The sequence below is a fragment of the Lissotriton vulgaris genome, chromosome 10 (genome assembly GCF_964263255.1).
Source record: "Lissotriton vulgaris chromosome 10, aLisVul1.2, whole genome shotgun sequence".
Classification (NCBI taxonomy): domain Eukaryota; kingdom Metazoa; phylum Chordata; class Amphibia; order Caudata; family Salamandridae; genus Lissotriton; species Lissotriton vulgaris.
Window position 1 is genome coordinate 433,272,990 of NC_141698.1, and position 18,516 is coordinate 433,291,505.

Here is an 18,516-nt window from a genome sequence, read left to right on the forward strand (position 1 = left end):
ACACTTCCTTATCCTTAACCTCATTATCACGCTGAAATTGCTCTGCTTTCTTTACACTGGTACCAGCACTATCTCTCTGATTTCGCTTAGTCTGTCTAATTTCTTTCTGTCGGGCTTCTTTACGCCACAACCGAAAGGCATCAAACATGGCCGGCCTTGACTTTCTTTCGAACAATTTAATCTCTAGATTATCTAAGATCGGGGCCTCGAAGCTACCATATGGTGGCCAACGAAGGTCGCCGTCCTTCTTCGTATATTTGATCCAGTATTCGTTAAAAGTAATTGGGCCTAGCCCATGTTTACTGTAGAGCTCATACGTGGGAGTTCCAACCGGAGGTATCGGACACGAGTCCTCCAGTCGGGAATCCGTACCACAAGGCCTGAAACAACTAAACAAAGTACTGCGACCAGGCATCTTGCACACTAGCCGAGTTTCACAAACTTCAAGGGTTACGGGATTTACCAAGTCCCAGCAAAGAACAAAACCCTCGGTTTTTGGCGGCTGCAGTCGTCAAACAATACAACGAAGTACGCTAGCAAAGTGTCACCGACAAAAACACTCACACAGCGTTTAACAACAAGAACACTCGCTAAAGTGTCAACAACCAAGAACTCTGGGAGCGACCCACAAATACTTAACTCAAAGATCGATGGCGTCACCAGGAAGGCCCGTCAATCGTCTCGCTCTACCAAGGTCTACGCCAGGCGCCAAAACAGGTCTACAGTCAGGGCAGCAGTCCGTCGCAGCCGTCAGGAGGCGGGAATCTTCGCAGGAAAAGTCTTCGGGCCACTTATTTCGACAACAGGATCGATGAAGCGGAGTGCACCTTCCCTCGGAGATTTCACACGAAGTTCCTCACGATCGTCGGGCTTGGACCGGTACCACTGATGCAGCCACACGTTGGGCGCCAACTGAAGGACTGGGTTCTTTAAGACCCAGCGGTGCCAGGGCACAACACCTGAAACCTTCGTGGGTAACCTGCTCCGGCGTACGAATCACAGAGACACGGGACACTTCCTTGGGCGTCAAAGATTCAAGGTTTATTTGCTGCAGGGAACACAGAAGTCACGACAAGTACATGACGTGCAACTTGGGGAGACTGCTTCAAATTGGTTCTGTGGATCGCTCCTTTTATACAGTTTTTACCCATAGGACAACATGATACACAAAAGTTTACAACCCGGTTCTCATCATTTTCCCCCAGAGGGGTCTCTTTGCTCACTTTAAAACACATGAGGTCCGGAACATAAGTGCGGAAACATTTGGCGGTTCCCAACTGTAAAAACCCATCTTCCCACCATTAGCAAATTCCAATCCGCAGTAAAATAGATCGAAATAGGAACAAGGACAGGTGCAGAGGAAGACGGAGACAGTGGGGAGATCAGAAAGGGTGTAAAAGGGGAGGTATCGGGGAACACGAGATACAGGCATCAAAGGGACGTGCCTAATGAGATGCACGGCTGAGACAATAAGTCCGTGCGGCAAGATGAGCCTCGAGCGGCGCCATCTGCCTTACAGTAGCATCCCCCTCGTCATAAAGACACTCACAAAGAACATGTGTCTTCCGCAAATATCTTGGGAGTCCCAGGGTCGCGAAGCGGACAACGTCCGTTCGCTGGCTACTTGAGGGCAAGAGACAAAATGGATGCCGTATCTAAGATGGAACCCGTGGGTACAGATGAAAAACCCACATAACAAACGAACGGTTTAAGTTAGCACAGCGAAACTGCGCACACTTGCTAAACTCGTCATTTGCGGTTCATAGATACCAGACTCGACCATATTCGTATGAGTCGAAAACACCACTTACAATTGTCACGGAACCTCAAGTGTCTCCACTCCATATCATGAAGACGTCATCTATATAACGTCTCCATGTAAGGATGCCTTGGTTAAATGGATTGCTGTCAACGAGAATGGTATTGCATTCAAGCCAATCCATATAAAGAATGGCTAGAGTGGGCGCAAAAATGGCTCCCATGGAGCTGCCACGGACCTGTTGATAGTATTGGTTGCCGTATGTGAAGAGATTTTACGTGAGGCAGATTTCAAGGAGCTGAATTATAAACAGTGTGGGTACCCTATGGGGGCGTGTTCTTTGGTTAAGGATAGCCTCCATTACAGACAGTGACTCTCTCTGTGGAATGTTCGTATATAACGATTCGACGTCGAGAGTACATAGGGTCTCGGTGTCGTGATTGAAAGGGTGATTCTCAATAAGATTTATCATATGTGTGGAGACACTGACACATTTCCTGCCCTACTACATTGGCTAAACAATAACTGCAGTGGTCTGACATTCACCCTTACCCACAGCAAAACAAATATCCCCTTCTTGGACCTAAACATCCAGCACCAGGATGGGCTACTATATACTTCCCTATACCGCAAACCAACCGAGAGAAATACTCTTTTGAGCTACAATAGTTGTCACCATAGGGCATTGAAAGATAGCTTGCCATACTCACAGTTCCTTCGTCTGAGAAGGAATAACTTCCACAAAGAGGACTATTTCTCTGAGGCGAGCATTCTGGCCACCAAACTGAAACAAAGGGGCTACCCTCGTCGCCTCATTAAGAACTCTATGAAACGCGCATGGTACTGTCCGCGCGAGGCCCTTTTGGAACAAAAACCCAAACCCACTACAAACAAACTGGTTTGTGTGACGACCTTCTCCACTGTCTCCAACAAAATCAAGAAAACCATAAAAAAGAATTGGCATATTCTAAATTCGGGCCAACTAAACTGGGAACATCCACTCTTTGCTTTCAAAAAAAGCAAAAACATCAAAGACCATCTAGTGAGAGCAGCTTTACCATCCACTGCACCCCTAAAAAGAACGATTGATGACCACTGGGCTACAACACCTCTTAAGGGCCATTCAAAATGTGGTACATGTGTGGTGTGTGATTTCACTATTGAGGGGAAAGAATTTGTATACAAGGAAATTAGAAATGTGTTGAAAACATTTACAAACTGCAACAGCTGCAATGTTATATATGCAATTTTATGCCCTTGTGACCTCATTTATGTGGGACAAACCAAACAAAAAGTCAAGCTTCGCATCTCCCAAAACCGGAGCAGAATACGCTGTAGGACTCTCAATGCGCCTTTGGTTGAGCACTTCACCTCCAAGCAGCACACAGAAAATGACATTCGTTGGACGGTGATAAACCAAGTGACAATACCACCTCGAGGCGGTGACCTCAATCTTCTGCTCAACAAGGAAGAACTAAAATGGATAATAAGGACAGACAGTCTGAACTCTGGTCTTAACCAGCAAGAGGAATGGACCACTTTAATCTGACCTTGCTCTGCACACTACCTCCTCTAAAGAACTCAAGTGAAAGAAATGTGTATCTCAACAGACTCTGTAAATACGCTTCCATGACTTAAATGTACTTTACGCAATTTGTTTTTATTGTCACAAATGTCACGTCTTGACACCCTTTATCTATTTTCTGCCTTTACTTTTTCCATCCAATATGGCTACCAATGTGTAGTCCTTCCTCTATCCTTATGCCCCAACCAGCGCCAATGAGCAACCGTGTTATAATGGTGTCAGTCACATGATACCCTTAGCCAGGAAATCCATTGCTGCCGACTGACCCGGTAAGATTGCACCTCGCGCTATGCCCAAGCTCCTGTGATCACCCAATTTTAAGGCCCATTTGATTTAATAGGCCCTAATTAAGTATTTATTCTCCTGCAGGCCATCCCTGGCTCCATGACCCCCAGCGCGACTCGGCGCTACCGGTAGTATCCGGATTGCGGTAAGCATCCCTAATATTCTGGCCACACACGCCCCTGGTTACATCCGATCTGTCTCCTAAAACTTGTACCTCTTCGTATACAGATACACGCGGACACTAGGTAATTCGCGTGCTCCGCCCCTGGGCCCGAGAACACAGCAAATAATTATTTCCCTGGTAAGCCATTTCTCACCCATAAGCGTGACCGGCTCCCGTTTTTCCTCATGAGCACAGTTGAACTCTGCTGACTCCTCACTGGATTTTGCCTTCCCTCACTTTAGCTATTCCATGTCCTCGACATTATCAGTCGAAGTCCCTGGCCCTGCTGAATTGAATTCATCTCAAGCTCTTCTGTGAGCTTCTCATCTCGCGCTCTCTTGGTGAGCCTACGCAATTCTTCTTTCTAAAACTTTCTCTCCTTGAAACTGAACTGTCTCACTGAGCCGGTTTTGTTTTGCACTGATGTAACTTCCCATTGGTGCCCCATTTTTTAACTTCGTCAAACACTCACGTACACTCTTCACAATTCGGGCATCATAGTTGTACGCCTGTCACCAAAAGTCACCAAAAGTATGTTTTCAGTCACTTAGTCGCATGCCTGTGAACACTTTAATGTAAACTTCACTCGCTGTCTCCGCTCCGGAAATAAGCGATTTTTAGTATAACCACAACACAATGTCACCATATTCCTTATGATTATGTTATGTGATTGGTTAAACTAAATATATGTCTGTTCCCCCCTTCTTCCTCCTTAGGGTAAAGAGGCTTATATTCTAAGGCAACTATTGTTTTGTCCTGATGATGGACCCCATCATTTAGTAGGGGGTCCGAAACGCCATCAACCCTTTGAGTACCATATACCTGTGAAAAGAATTACTACACAATGCTATGTAATGGTACCTATAAGAATCTCTCTGTATAACTGGATTTCTACAGAGATTGCCGCTCTTGCCTTGCAAGCCCTTTTGTGTGTTGTATGTGTCTTTGTATCGTCGTGGTTAGGTACAGGCTTGTGCTCCACGCACGTGAATTGTTGAAGGTGTTATTTTGTGTTTCAAAACTCTTATTCAAGTAAATACTTTGGAGACCTCTGTCCGGCTGGGCATGTCTTCGGCAATATAGAACTGACTGAGTCTATATTTATTTTTCTACTATTCTTTGTCTCCTTGCCTGGGACCATTGTTGTGTTTGCATATCATGGGAACAGTCCAGCCCGAACTGCCAAGCCATGTCTTCCCTGGACCGAAATCAAGCATCCTCGGACCGGTTTCTGGCTATCAGCTGTCTTAAGCCAGGATAGCTTGACTCCAGTAGCTTAGTGAGCACGGGACCCACGTCAATGTTAATTATCAAAAGAAAGAAATAAAAAGCATTGTCATTTACAGTGCCAATAGCTTAAACTCTCGCAAATGCGAGATCTATTGCATTATAAATGCTTGTTTTAAAATACATTTGAAACTCACATGTTATTGGTCTCATAGTCTTACTTCATAAGACCTGTTAAAATGTGCGCAAGTGTTTCTTCACAGTTTACCGGAGTGACTGTTGGTACAATAATATGTCAAGCCCACGGACTGCAGCTGTGCCCGAGCCGCGTGCATGGGTATGCTTCAATATGATGTTAGTGTTCAAAGCTTTCACTCTTGTTACTGGTCATTGAGCTAGAAATGCTATCCGCCAAATTCCGAACGAAAAGAGAGGAAAAGAAGGCCTGGCTGTGAAGAGACAAGATGTGGTGCTTTGTCTTCAGATGTTAGGGTGCGGTGTCTGACAGTTTCTCCGCTCTGAGAGTCTGCCTCAAGGGAAAGCCTGTTATCTTAAATAGTTTGATGTCCATAAGGACATGCTTTTCATGCGTGTTTGCCTATCCACCCACCACGACACTGCGGGGCCTCTGCCACGAGTGCATTCCCACCCACCACGACACTGCGGGGCCTCCGCCACGAGTGCGGTCCCATCCACCATGACACTACGGGGCCTCTGCCACGAGTGTGGAGGCCCTTTGTGAATGGGCCCAGAATTTGTTGAACAGGTGCTGCGCCACTTTGGTAACAGAGTACCTTGTCCACAAAACTCTAAATTAGGCCCTAAGAGCCTGATTTGGCATTCATCAGATGGGTTACTCCACCACAAACACAACAGATATCACGTCTCCCGTATTATAACTGCATTCGATCCAGTGGCACTTGTAATACAGCACCATTTATGTATTTAGAAAGTGAGAAGACTCAGAGTTGTACGTTTTCCGACGAAAAAGAAACCGCTTGGGTTTTTCATGCAGCCCTCACCCACCGACCTAGTCGGTGGCATGCTTCTTCATCGGGCCCACCACAGTGACACCGAATGTGTCCCGGGTGTGCTGCGACGCCAGATGTTACTGCAGAGCTGGTATTCTTGCTGAGTGTGCGGTGAAAAATGTGTAAGGAAGTGAAAGTTAAAATGCCATACAGGAAGGTCCCAGTACCCGAGGGATAAATTAAATGTAATCTCTGGGCCCCTGTTAGCGATTAAAAGGCAAGCGGATGCGGTGGAGTTAAACTACGAACTACTGCATCCTGTGTGGTCGACATGTTTCAGCCAGGCCTTTTTATTAAAACTGGCTTTCCTCAGGACCTTATAGTATGTGAAAAAGTGCAATTAAACTAAAAAAAACTACATTATAGTGATTGTGTTAATTAGAATGTGTCGCACGCCCTAAAGTGCGTATATGTGTTAGAGGGGATTCCCTCTGGTATTGATAGGCTTTTTCTGTTGAAGCCTTCTTGGGTCACCTGGCAGAGATAGAGACCGGTATTGCCGGTCTAGATCCTCCTTGGAACCTACGTCCTTCTGCGGTGCTCGGTACATACATATAACATATAACCCTGGGGATTCGGACCAGCTTACCTGGTCCTCTCTCTCTTCTTGATTATTGATACTTGTAATACAGCCTCATGGATATCTGTCACATTTGTGGTGGAGTAACCTGTTGGCAGGAATGTAAATCAGGCACTCAGGGGCTTATTTACAACCCTCTTGTGCCATTTGTGCATCACTTCTAACATGGGAAAAAGTGACGTACCGACGGCACACGGGGCTTGTAAATAACCCCCTTAGTCTTCAAATTCTAGATGAGCCTTTGATTTCATCTGGTGCTATCATACGCTGCAAATATGCCTCATTGTTGGGTGTGTAGTTAATATATCTCATGAGAGTAAGAATTCCCCTGGATGACAATGTGTGTTTCCAATTATATTGTCTCAGCCCACGATTCCTCACCCCCACGTCTTTTACATTACTCAATACCAATGTTGTGCATTAAGGAGGTGCTCTTCTCTTTGTCTCACCTGCAGTTTCAGGGAAACGCTGCTCTTTTTGAAGCTGTGGAGATGCAGGACTTGGACCGAGTGCAGGAGCTGTTGAAACAATACAGTGTGGATGAACTGGATCTCAACACCCCGAACAGCGAGGGCCTGCTGCCGCTGGACATTGCCATCATGACCAACAACGCGCCCATCGCCAGGACGCTTCTGCAGTCTGGTGCTAAGGAAAGCCCACACTGTGAGTTTGCTAATGTTATGTTTCCCCTGCTTCAGCACTGCCATTTCACCAGACATTTAATGAAAAAAACTCAATGTTGGAAGACAGGCATCATTCATTATTTTAGCTCTGGTGATAGCTAAGTGCTTTTGATTTCTACTAAAGTTGTATTATGTAATATACTTAGGTATATGGACTTTTACTCAGCCCTCATTTTTGTTCCTTTCACTATCCATAGAGCAATGATACTCAAAGTACGCCCAGGGTGCGCTTGCGGCCCTCTTGGACTTAACATGTGACACCCCCCCCCCCCGCCCCCCTCCCCGGTGAGCAGTAGCACAAGCTGCTGTTTACTTGCTGAGCACTAATATTCAGAGAAAATGCCAAATAAACAGGCCAGCATTTATTTTCAGGTTAAATTAAGTAACTAATGTGGTGTCCTGCACCACTTAACTTTGTTAACCTGCAAATAAATGCTTGCCCTTTATTGAACATTTTTTGGACCTCCTTACACAATCCCTGACCCACTCAGGTCCCCCTACCACCACTGTGCGGCCCTCGGTCACACCACAGATCATACTGTGTGGCCCCAGCCATAGAGCATGAGGCACTTGGTCAGCCCACTGCAGCCGAGAGCTCATTTCACTGTGAGTGAGGTCATTCTGCTGTTTCACAAGAAGTACATCAACTCGCTAAGTAGTACCCTGTAGTGTCTGGGGCCACTATTGCAATGTTGGCTTATTAAGACCAAAGAAAGACTTTTACTCCTAGGCAACTTAAAAAAAAAGATAACGACAAGTGCCCCGTAGCCACAGCTGCACAAAAGCCATGACTAAGCAAAACAAGCATTGGCAAAGCCAAAAGGCTGGCTGCCAACTCCAGACCTCTTGGCTTTCCATTGCTTGTTTCATAAGCAGCTACCTCTGTTCACATGTTCAATTTTGGTGTGAAGTCGTGTTTACTTTCAAGCTGCAAACAGAATTGCAAAGCTAATAAAAAGAAAACATACCATACTGTCAAACGTCTGTTACCATCATGGTCCATTTAGAAGGCCTCTGTCCCTCTGGTAATGGTAAAAAGGTAATGTATTTTCTAAAAGAAATAGCTCTGGTTTACAATGAATCACTCTCCACTTTGTTAAAGCATATTTTAATTTGCGCAAAAATGGCAAAAGGTTATATTTAAATTGGCAACAGTATACTATTTGGACATGTGAGACTATTATTTCTGTTATTGTTATTTGTTCTTGATTAAATAATAATTATATATATATATATATATATATATATATATATATATATATGTATATATATATATATATATATATATATATATATATATATAGACATACATATATGTCTGTTTATATAAATTATATATAGATATATCTAGATATTTATATTATTTTTTTTTTATATCTTTCATTAGCAATAAAATGCAATCGGGTCAGGGAGTCCGGTAAATAAAATATCTAGTTTGTAAAGGACTTCATGTTGCACAGTAACTTCGTATCACTCGGGGAACAGTGGCATTCATCGCTGATTTCCAGTCACTCAGGTTAATCTGGTCCAGTTTACCATTTTTTTTTGCAGTTTTATATAGCGCGAACTAGACCCGAACCGAATCAGGTATCACAGCGCTTTACATATCGCCAGTTACGCTACATGAGGACACACATTCATTTTAGGCACGGGGAGATTAAGTGATTTGCCCAGAATCACAGGAAGTTTTGGCGTCGTTACCGAGACTTGAACCCAGATCCCCGGTCGAGCGCCCTAGCCGTTGGGCACACTGTATTTACTTTCTTTTTGGTTCTGCAGTGGGTCTTCCATCTTCCTCAAATCCTGCTGCATTTTTGTGGGCACCCTCTGCTGACACGGCAGATTATTCGATCAACACACTGCAGTTTACATTATGGCTTCAATTAATGGTAGTGAAGAGCATACTCAGAGTCGGCCTATATCAAGTCTTGCTAGCGTAGGGTCAAGTCTTGTAGTGTGTGTAAATCTCCTCACTTGGAAATCCCCTGCACAGCCATTTTCATCCACATCTACATCTGTGACAATCTTCCTACATCCCTCGATAATGCAATATGCAGTGCACAGCTCTTGACAGTGTGGAGGAAGGGCCCTTGATGTCCACACCCTCTTATGCAAGTTGTCATCCTTTTAAAACCCGAATTTAAACACCTGCGTCAGTTCGTAATGTATATATTTATGATGTAGGACTTTGAGTTGTACCTGCCTGAATCCAGAGCAGATGCGAACGACTCTCACGAACAACTCTCACATACATTCTTGTTTCATCCCAGTCGAATTAATCAATTTCACATAGATCCCTCATTCACCTCTCTATCAATTTCTCTAGGACATTTGTTGGGTTTTAATTTGGGTGCTAAAAATCAATGGCATTACATGCCTATGTAACTGAGCCACATACCCTATATATTCTAGTGCGGGTATTCCTGTATTCTACTGAGTAATTGCAGGAGCAAATGCTTTATTTGAAAGTATGCAAACCTTTGGGATTCGTAAATGAAAAAGGTTCAAAGACCACTTACGTTGGATACGCCAGTCAAATCCCAGCTACGGAGACTGCCATATTCCACAAGTCATGTAGTAAAGGCAAGTCCCATTAAGTTGTTCCCAGGGAAACTACAGCTTCCATCCTATTTTCCAAGTGACATTCTTCCAGATCTGTATCACCACCGTAGTTTCTTGCTGTGATAGACTGTGTTGAATAGTGCTAGACTGTATTGGGAAATAGTATTCTACCCACAGTGGAATTTCTTTTAACCAGGGTGGCAGCCGTGACCTTGATGGGCTACACCATGACTCATAGTTGGTGCCAGTTGACAGTTGTGGGTTACAGGACTCTGTCAATCAAAAGCCACACAGTTTCTATTCTGTTGGAAAGAAAACATCAGTATGAAGTGGATTAAAAATAACTAGAGACAATCCAAAAGGCAATTTAATAACTGAATCGCTCTGTTATGGGATAACAGAATGACTCAGTTATTCAGTTACTTACTTTATTCGATAAAAATTTCATCATAAAAGTGTACAATTTATACAGTACATTAAAAAGAAAAAAGAAAAGAGTAAAAGAGCAGGGGCCCACCAAATCTTATATAAACATACATCATCCCTTACTACTCGATTTTGTTTAAAATTGCTAAGATGTAAATGTCCAGCACAATTAAAAAGCTAATGACCCAGTTATTAAATCGCCCTTTGGATTGTCTCTAGATATTTTTAATCCACTTTACACCAGTCTTCTCACTTCATCACTCTTAAACTCCACTTCACTCTTAACATCGGCAAAAAATCAAAAGAACTCCGGTAAAAAAAAACCTTTAGGGCCCGTTGGGCATTATAGTGCCATCCAACAAGGAGCTGCCCAATGATGAAGCATGCATCCTTTTGGGTGTGTGAGGACTCTTCTTGCGCCTGAAAGATCAGACCCCCCTGATCTGACACACCTGGTGCTCCCAACCTTTTCTTTTCTACATATTAGGAACTGCATACCTTTGGATTGACTTCACTTGATTGGGGGGGGGGGGTGTATGCTGGATCTTCATTCACCCCTTGTCACTCTTCGTATAGACTTTGAAGACCTTCGTACCAGACTGACATCGCCCTATGTAAAAACATGTATTCTGTCATGTCTGGGCCTCTTGGTTCATCATGACAATATGTACTGGTGTGTAGGAGGACATGTGGTACCATATGGTTGAGGGTCCCTCGGTCCTCAATCTTAGTTGTAGAGTGATCAGTAGAGATTAGTTGTAGTCAGTATTGCTGTCTCCCCTCTCCCAGCCTGTTCCCAACTTATTCCCTTTCCTTTGCATACTACCTGCAAAACCATTGTAAACTAAGAGCATGTGTCTAGTTTTGAAACTTCATGCACCTGAATAGTGCTGGAGGACTCATTTGTGTTCACCTCTCCTGGACCAAGCCAATTTGGTGCTGCGGGTAAGCCTCCATCCCAAGAGGGACAAATCTTGGACATGAGGATGGCCAAACCTGCACAATTTTAATGAAGATGATGAGCGGCCTACCCATTCCCTTCATCCTCTTCCCTTACTGCTCAAAGAACCAGGACACTCTTAAGGTTAAAAGTTGGCTGGAGGACGCTGCGCGGTGCCAGACTCTGCTATTGGAGTTTTGGGATCTTATGCCCTCCAAATCCCGGGCAGTTGATATTTGGGGTCCCTTGGTGTCTTACCTTCATTCCCGTTTGCCCTCTAGCGGTGGAGCCTCTCCCGCGCTCCCTGCCGTCTTTTCGCCCGCGGCGTCCGCCGGTGCTGGTCGGTCCCTGCCCTCCTCCCCTCTTCACTAGGTTCCCCCTGTACCCCTCTCATCGTCATTTAAGGAGCAGTAGGGGTGCCCCCCCCGTTTGGAGGACTTCTCTTGCACTCTATGTTGTAGTTGACATGTATTCTTGTGCCTCAGACTCCTGCTAGTGGGATTGTTTCTTTTTTCATTCACTCTGTATGTAAAGGCTACCAACATATTAATTCATTTTCAATTGCCTCACAGTGCACTGTACTTGATTTGTAGAGCTTAGTAAAGGTTTATGAAAAATAAAAAATAAATAAAAAAAAGAGCCAAGACCTTGCCATAGCAACTGATTGGACAGAGGTTATCTGGCTTAGAACTCACAACTTGAAAGTGACAGCTATCCTGGTACTTGGCTGCCATTTAGATAGGGCAGCACTTGATGGAAATGCAGGCTGTAATGACTGGCACTCCGACCAAAATGTGGGGCCTGTTTCAATCTGGTTGGCCAGTTGGTTGGAATCTAACGGCCCCTGTACTGCATGTACGTTGACTCCTGTGACTTACCCAGTGCACACGTGTCACTTGGAAGAGCTCTGTATCCTGTACAGCAGAAGTCTGGGACAAGAGGCAGAAACTTTTGATCTCTCCGCGAGGGGTACGCAATATACCCCAGAACTAATGAAACATTCCGATGCTGCAGTATAAAGAGCGAAGAGTGACCTGTGTATGCAAATCTACCTTGAATTAGACAAGTATTGCTGAACATTTCATTCAGGAGCTTAAGGAGGTCAATGCAAGAACCCAGTGCCAAAGCTGGAGTAAAGTCGATTTCAGAATGGGAGTTTGAGGATATGGGAACGGGGCCAGACCACGTGGTGGTGCATAAAGACCGCTCTCTTAGAAGAACTGATATCAGAGTTTGTGGTGTAATCTGTAACATTACTCTCTCAGGTGATTAATACGCTATACAAATCAATCTATACTATACTAGTATAAAGAGAGAACAGAAACCTTTTGGCAAGGTAAACTCAGGAACTACAGCGCCAATCCACACACCCAATACATTGTTGGAATCCTCAGGGTGTGCAGATGGACATAGGTGACATAAAATTAAAATAAAACGTAAATTAAAAAATACAAATTTACAAACAAAGTAGTCCCCTAAAACTAGTGCCGGCCGCGACTTAGCGCTGACCGCGACCTACACGTGCGCTATGACGTCAGGCGGGGAGGAGCGGTGACGAGCGGTGAGGAGTGGCGGTGAAGTCCGGAGCACGGGGAGGAGCGGCGGCTCTGGTAAGGCGAGGCGGGAGGCGGTCTGGGCAATGTCGGGGCAGGCGGGGGCCCGGGAGTGGCGGTGAAGTCCGGAGTGCGGCTCAGGTAAGGCAGAGGTGGGAGGCAGGCGGGCGGGAAGCAGGCGGGCGGGAGGCAGGCGGGCGGGGGGGGTGGTCTAGGCAATGTCAGGGCGGGCGGGGGCCTGGCCGGGACTGCACAATAGCCGAAAATGCTGCCCCCAGCCCCCTTCTGCCCTGGGCAACGCCGGGGCGGGCTGCTAGTATAACATAACATGACATATAACAACCTATCTGAAGAGCCATGAGACACCCCAAAGCCACTAGCTTATAACAGTTTCAGAAATTTGGACCCAAATCTTATCAAAAACTTTCTATTGCACCACTCAGCCAAAATGCATTCCCGAGCAGCTTGATAATATATTAGGAAATAGGGAAGAAATATATTCCTGTGTCTCTTCAGTAGTGGTGGCAATATCATTGGGAGCCTATGCCCCGTTCAAATCTAAAAAAAATTGAAGGCTTTTTTTATATAGTATGTTGAAAAAATCTTGGTCAGCTCTGATCGGTAAGGCTCAGAGTCAGTGCAGGACCCTTAGTAAAATATCCATCATGGCTGCCCTAATCTTAGCAACAAGGACACAATATTATAGGTCCATCTCTCTGGTCCCCTGCCCTCTCAGAGATGCACACAAGTGAGGGTGGTTCTTTCATTACACATGCTATCCGACGTTGGCTATCTCATAAAATATTATCCAAATCACAAATAAAAAATAATGTTCTAAAACATATTGGAATTTATTGTGTTGTAGCCCAACAAAAATAATGTCATTCCATTTAATTCCTAATCTTCCAACAATCTTTTAAATTCAGTCATTGAACGAAACCACAAGTTGGAAACACCGGTCTTTGTTCTTCCATCATTTTTTGAAAACCAGGGAGAAAAAAAATAAAATCTTCTTTGTGGAATATCAGTAGACAATCCCATTTTATCAGAAAAGATTATTGGTGTAGATTGTAGATAACGAAATCCTACACAGTGCTAAGCAAGTTCTAACGTTGTCATTAGTGACCAACAAACACATTTAATCCCTTCTCATCCCTTCTGTCAGATCAGAATGAGGCTTTCTCATGTCTGTGAATAGGATTATATACTTTTAAATCTGAACTAAATAAGAAAAAAACATTTAATCAATATTTTTGGATTGTGTGGAGTCAGAATCACAGAAAACATGAGGCAATGGACTCCGTGAACAATTGGAAAACAAATTGATAAATTAATTGATATTTGTATGTGTGACAGTGGTGCTTACAGGTGAACAGGGTGGTGTACCAACTTGTCGTAGTAGTCTGGTACTTTGACAGACCAATAAAGGGAAGTGGTTTCTGTACTGCAAGAGCATGTAACATTGTTTGGAATTGACTTTTCCTTTGTATCATCAGACATTGAAATTGTACTGAGAGAGGAGAAAAATATAATTGTTTGGGATTTTAAACTATAATGAAATAATCTATCAAGGAGCCTTCAGAGAGAAAATAGAATTGTTGTCTAAGATGTCAGTCTTTAAAGTTTTGTTATATTAATATTCTATGAGTTAGACCTGTCATCTTTGGTATGGGTGTTCCACAAACCTTGTATCTTCACCCTTTCGGTTTTCTGAATTTTGTATTGTAGGTATTAGGTCTCTGCACACTTTACCACTTCTAACCAGTGCTAAAGGGCTAGTGCTCTCTCACTATAACATTGGCTTCCACCAGATTGGCACCTTTAATTTACTTATAATTCCCTGGTATATGGTACTGCTTGTACCAGGGCCTGTAAATTAAATGCGAACAGTAGGCCTGCAGCACTTAAACATATCTGAGCCCTGCTACTGCAGCCTGTGGGTGCAGTTTAGACTGCCATTTCGAACTGGCAACATAAACCCTCTGCCAGGCCTAAACCTTCATTTTTTATACATACAAGCCCCTCCCCCCCCCCCCCCCCCCCCCCCCGGGATAGGCCCTAAACCACCTATAAGGCAGAGGTGGTGCAGTGTATTTAAAAAAGTTGGGCATGTACTTTTGACTTTCACATGTCCAGGTAGCAAAAACCTCTTACATTTGTTTTTCACTACTGCAAGGCCTACCTCTCTCATAAGATAACCTTGGGTTACTTTATAGCATTTAATAAGTAATAACGTTCAATTGAAAAGAGGTTGGAAAGTCGAGTAAATGTTAAAGTTGGAGTTTAAGTCTCAATTTTTAAAAAGCCACTTTTAGAAACTTAGCATTTTCATGTCCGAACTATTTAGTCCTTGCAGCAAGTATCAGTCACATGACTAGATTTAACTGGCAGCAGGCATTTGTGTTCCTAAACAGTGAGGCAAATGGGAATAGATGTTGGCTGGTTGGGCCATCTCTGACTTGACAGGAGAGTGGAGCTGTCACCTACTTACCACACTTACACCCACATACCACTTCAATTGGGCACCAGGTATAAATAGTGGACCATCAGACCCAAATCTTCAGATCCCTTCTGCAAGGAAGAAAGACTGCTCAGCTGTGAAGGCTGCCCTATGGACCTGTTTTCTGACCAAGGACTACTTTGCTTCCCAAAGCCTGGTGTTGCTGCATCAGGAGTCCTCTGCTGCTGTGAACTGCCCTGCTGAATCCAAAATGACTTTGTGGGCTCAAGGAACAATGTCTCAACTGGAAAACATTAGAACAAGGCAATTTTAAGGTTGTAGCAAAAATCACAAGGGAGGGAACAAAGGGAGATCACAACAGGATTGGACCATCTTACTTTCTCTCCCCTTCTGGACCACCCTGGCCACCACAAGTCCAGCATTCTGTACTACTTCAAAATCAAATGCCCTTCTGTGCTGATGATGACCTGAAATTGAGAAGGTTGAAACACCGTTGACTACCGAGCTCAGAACTTTGGCGCTGTTGTGGTCAAATTAATGTACTTAATTGACATATTCTGACCGTGTATATATTCTGCATTTTTGACCAAGTTATTATTTGTCCTATTGTGCTGTTCACGCTGTTTTTCACCCTTCTGTCACTGCACCGTCCAGTGTCACTTACACGTCCAGTGCACACCTGTATGGTACGGTCACTGTTTATTTAATTATATGGTAGTGCTGATATAACTACCTATATAAAATAACCTTGTTCCTTTCACCAATCCTGTTTTGGTCTCCCTTTGTTCCCTGCCTTAGTGATTTTTGTTACTATCTTAAAATTGCCTTTTTCTAATGTTTTCCAGTTGAAACGTTGTTCCTTTGGTACAAACTTCACCCGGTCTCACCTGGGTAAATGGGTTTACCCCTGTAATCTTTGCTATGTGGGCATAAGGACATAACAGGCATCGTCAACATCGATGAATCTTCATGCATCTCTACACCGTGCGACGCAACCCACCATCGACTCTGGCCAAGCGCGACACAGTTTATCCTTGACTCTGACACAACTCAGTGCAAGTGCTCACAAGCCCAGCTGGCTACTTTGATGCAGATGCAGCTCAACGCCAACACCGGCCCAGCGTAACAAAGCGCGCTGTAAGACTCCACAAATCATGCCGGCTTGCTCAATGACTACACAGGAACTCACATTGCAGCGGTTCGTTGATGGTCATCAACTTCGCCGCTGCGCAACACATCTTGGCTCCAGACCTCCCATCACTGCTCTACATCGACAGTTCCTCGAGGCCAGGCCCATGCAGCTTGACCAAGGTTGTTGCATATTGAAGCCAAGGCCCACAAGGTACTTTTGAGCGTACCGAGCTCAGTGCTGTATCTGGCCCTTGCTCCATCATGGCTGGCCTCAACTAGTGACTTGGACCCAGCCTACCTTGACTTGATAACCGCAGTTGTCACTTTTGCTTCTGAGTGCTTGATTTTCACAAAACTTTCAAAAACCATATCTCCAGTACTAATTGGATTTTTGTCATTATGCTGTCAAATTATGTATTACATTTTACTTTATTTTTCTAAATTGGTGTGGGATTTTTCTTGTGTTGTATGTTCAGTTTATTACTGTTTGTGTGCTGCATAAGTATTTTGTACATTGCCTCTGCTTTAAGCCTGCTTTTGTGCCAAGCTCCCAGAGACTTTAGCACAGGTTAATTTGGGGTTGGCCTGTGTCTCACCCCCAAATATCAACAACATGAGTGCCTACTGCTTTGAGGGACTAGAGAGAAGGTTCATGCATAAATATTACCCCTTGCAGATAAGAGTTTCTCTGCAAGTGTTGTCTACCTCCCATCACTCTGAACCTGGATGAGTCCAACTCGCCAAGAAAAGTGAGAGACATCTGTCTGTTAATGATTTCTCTGAAGATGGAAAGACAAGCATTGCACTCTTGTGGCTGAGATCTAAACTGGTGTGCGGCCCATCCAAATTGGGAGATTCAAGAAACCATCAATATATTTAATTTTGGTCAATGGGAAATAATCCCAAAACTGTATGATAGCCAGTCAGTCAGTCAGAATAACGTTATTGCGCTAACATAATGAAGGCCTAAAAAGTATACTAAAAATAAAACATTCCAAAGGGTTACAGCAAAAATTTAAATACAAAGAAATATACAGGTTTACCACATCAAAAATGTATACACACATAATTATGAACACAGTTCAATAAATTGATTCCCCTTTTAAAGTTAAAAGATTAACAGATTGAACGTCTCTCTTTTAGGGCAGATAATAATAAAGACGCCAAAGATATACAGGTTAGAGGGTCAGATAGTAACTGCAGGTTGTAAAGGACTACACAACACTGTTTAAAATTAATTTTACGCATGAGCGGGATAATGAACCTTTTCCTTTCATCACAATCAAATTTACAGAAAAACAGAAAGTGCATATCATTCTGAATAGATCGCTCATCATAAGTGCAAAAAGGGAGACTGGAGGCACATATATATTAGAACATTGGAATGTTGGGAGCTCCATTGCAGACAATGGAGTGCTCCCTGCTTCTACGGGCCGGTAAAGGCCCGAAGAGCAACATTCCAATGTTCTACAAAGGCTTCTCGAAGCTCGAGGGGATTTATATCCCCTCGAGCTTCGAGAACCATTTGTTTAATTTGTTAGAACATTCCGCCCTCTAGTGGTAGAATGTTCTAATAGCCTTATAGCCCTTCGTAGCAGGGCTATACCGGCAATTAAAGTCCCGCTGTCTCGTTAAAGTCCCTCGCCTTCGGCTCGGGCCTTTAACGATTCAGCGGACCTTTATTAGTCGGTATAGCCCGCTATGGCGGGCTATAAGGCTATATTACGGTGAAGACCCAACATCAAAGTAATGTAATTTAACCAGAATCTCACCAAGATATATTCCCCTGTTGTAAATTAGTGACAAATGATAGATATGTTGAATTTGTATCAAATTGCATCATGCTAGGGGATACCAGGTATGCTTTAACTGTCGATTGTTCATAAATTGTGTATATTCCAGCACTAAGTGGCGCAGCGCATTACTGGTGCGGGCTAAAACTACATCGTCATTCGCATATAATAGTATTGGTACTTGTAATGAATTAATATAAGGAACCTCTGGAGTAGATCCCAGCAGGGCAAATTCTACATCATTAGTATAGAGTGCAAATAGAAAGGGGGCGAGAACACACCCCTGTCTCACACCTCTAGCAATTTTAAAATAACTGGTACACTCACCTCCCTTTCA

General features: G+C 43.8%; 1 protein-coding gene across 2 annotated transcripts in view; it reads left to right on the forward strand.

Annotated features, from left to right (window-relative positions):
- Positions 1-18,516, forward strand: part of LOC147685366 (ankyrin repeat and fibronectin type-III domain-containing protein 1-like) — a 3,163,580-nt gene that overhangs the window by 2,654,381 nt on the left and 490,683 nt on the right. For both annotated transcript variants that reach the window (XM_086941288.1, XM_086941289.1), the window contains one exon: positions 7,086-7,293. In XM_086941288.1, coding sequence (XP_086797414.1) covers positions 7,086-7,293 — 208 coding nt within the window. The remainder of the gene's footprint in view (positions 1-7,085; positions 7,294-18,516) is intronic.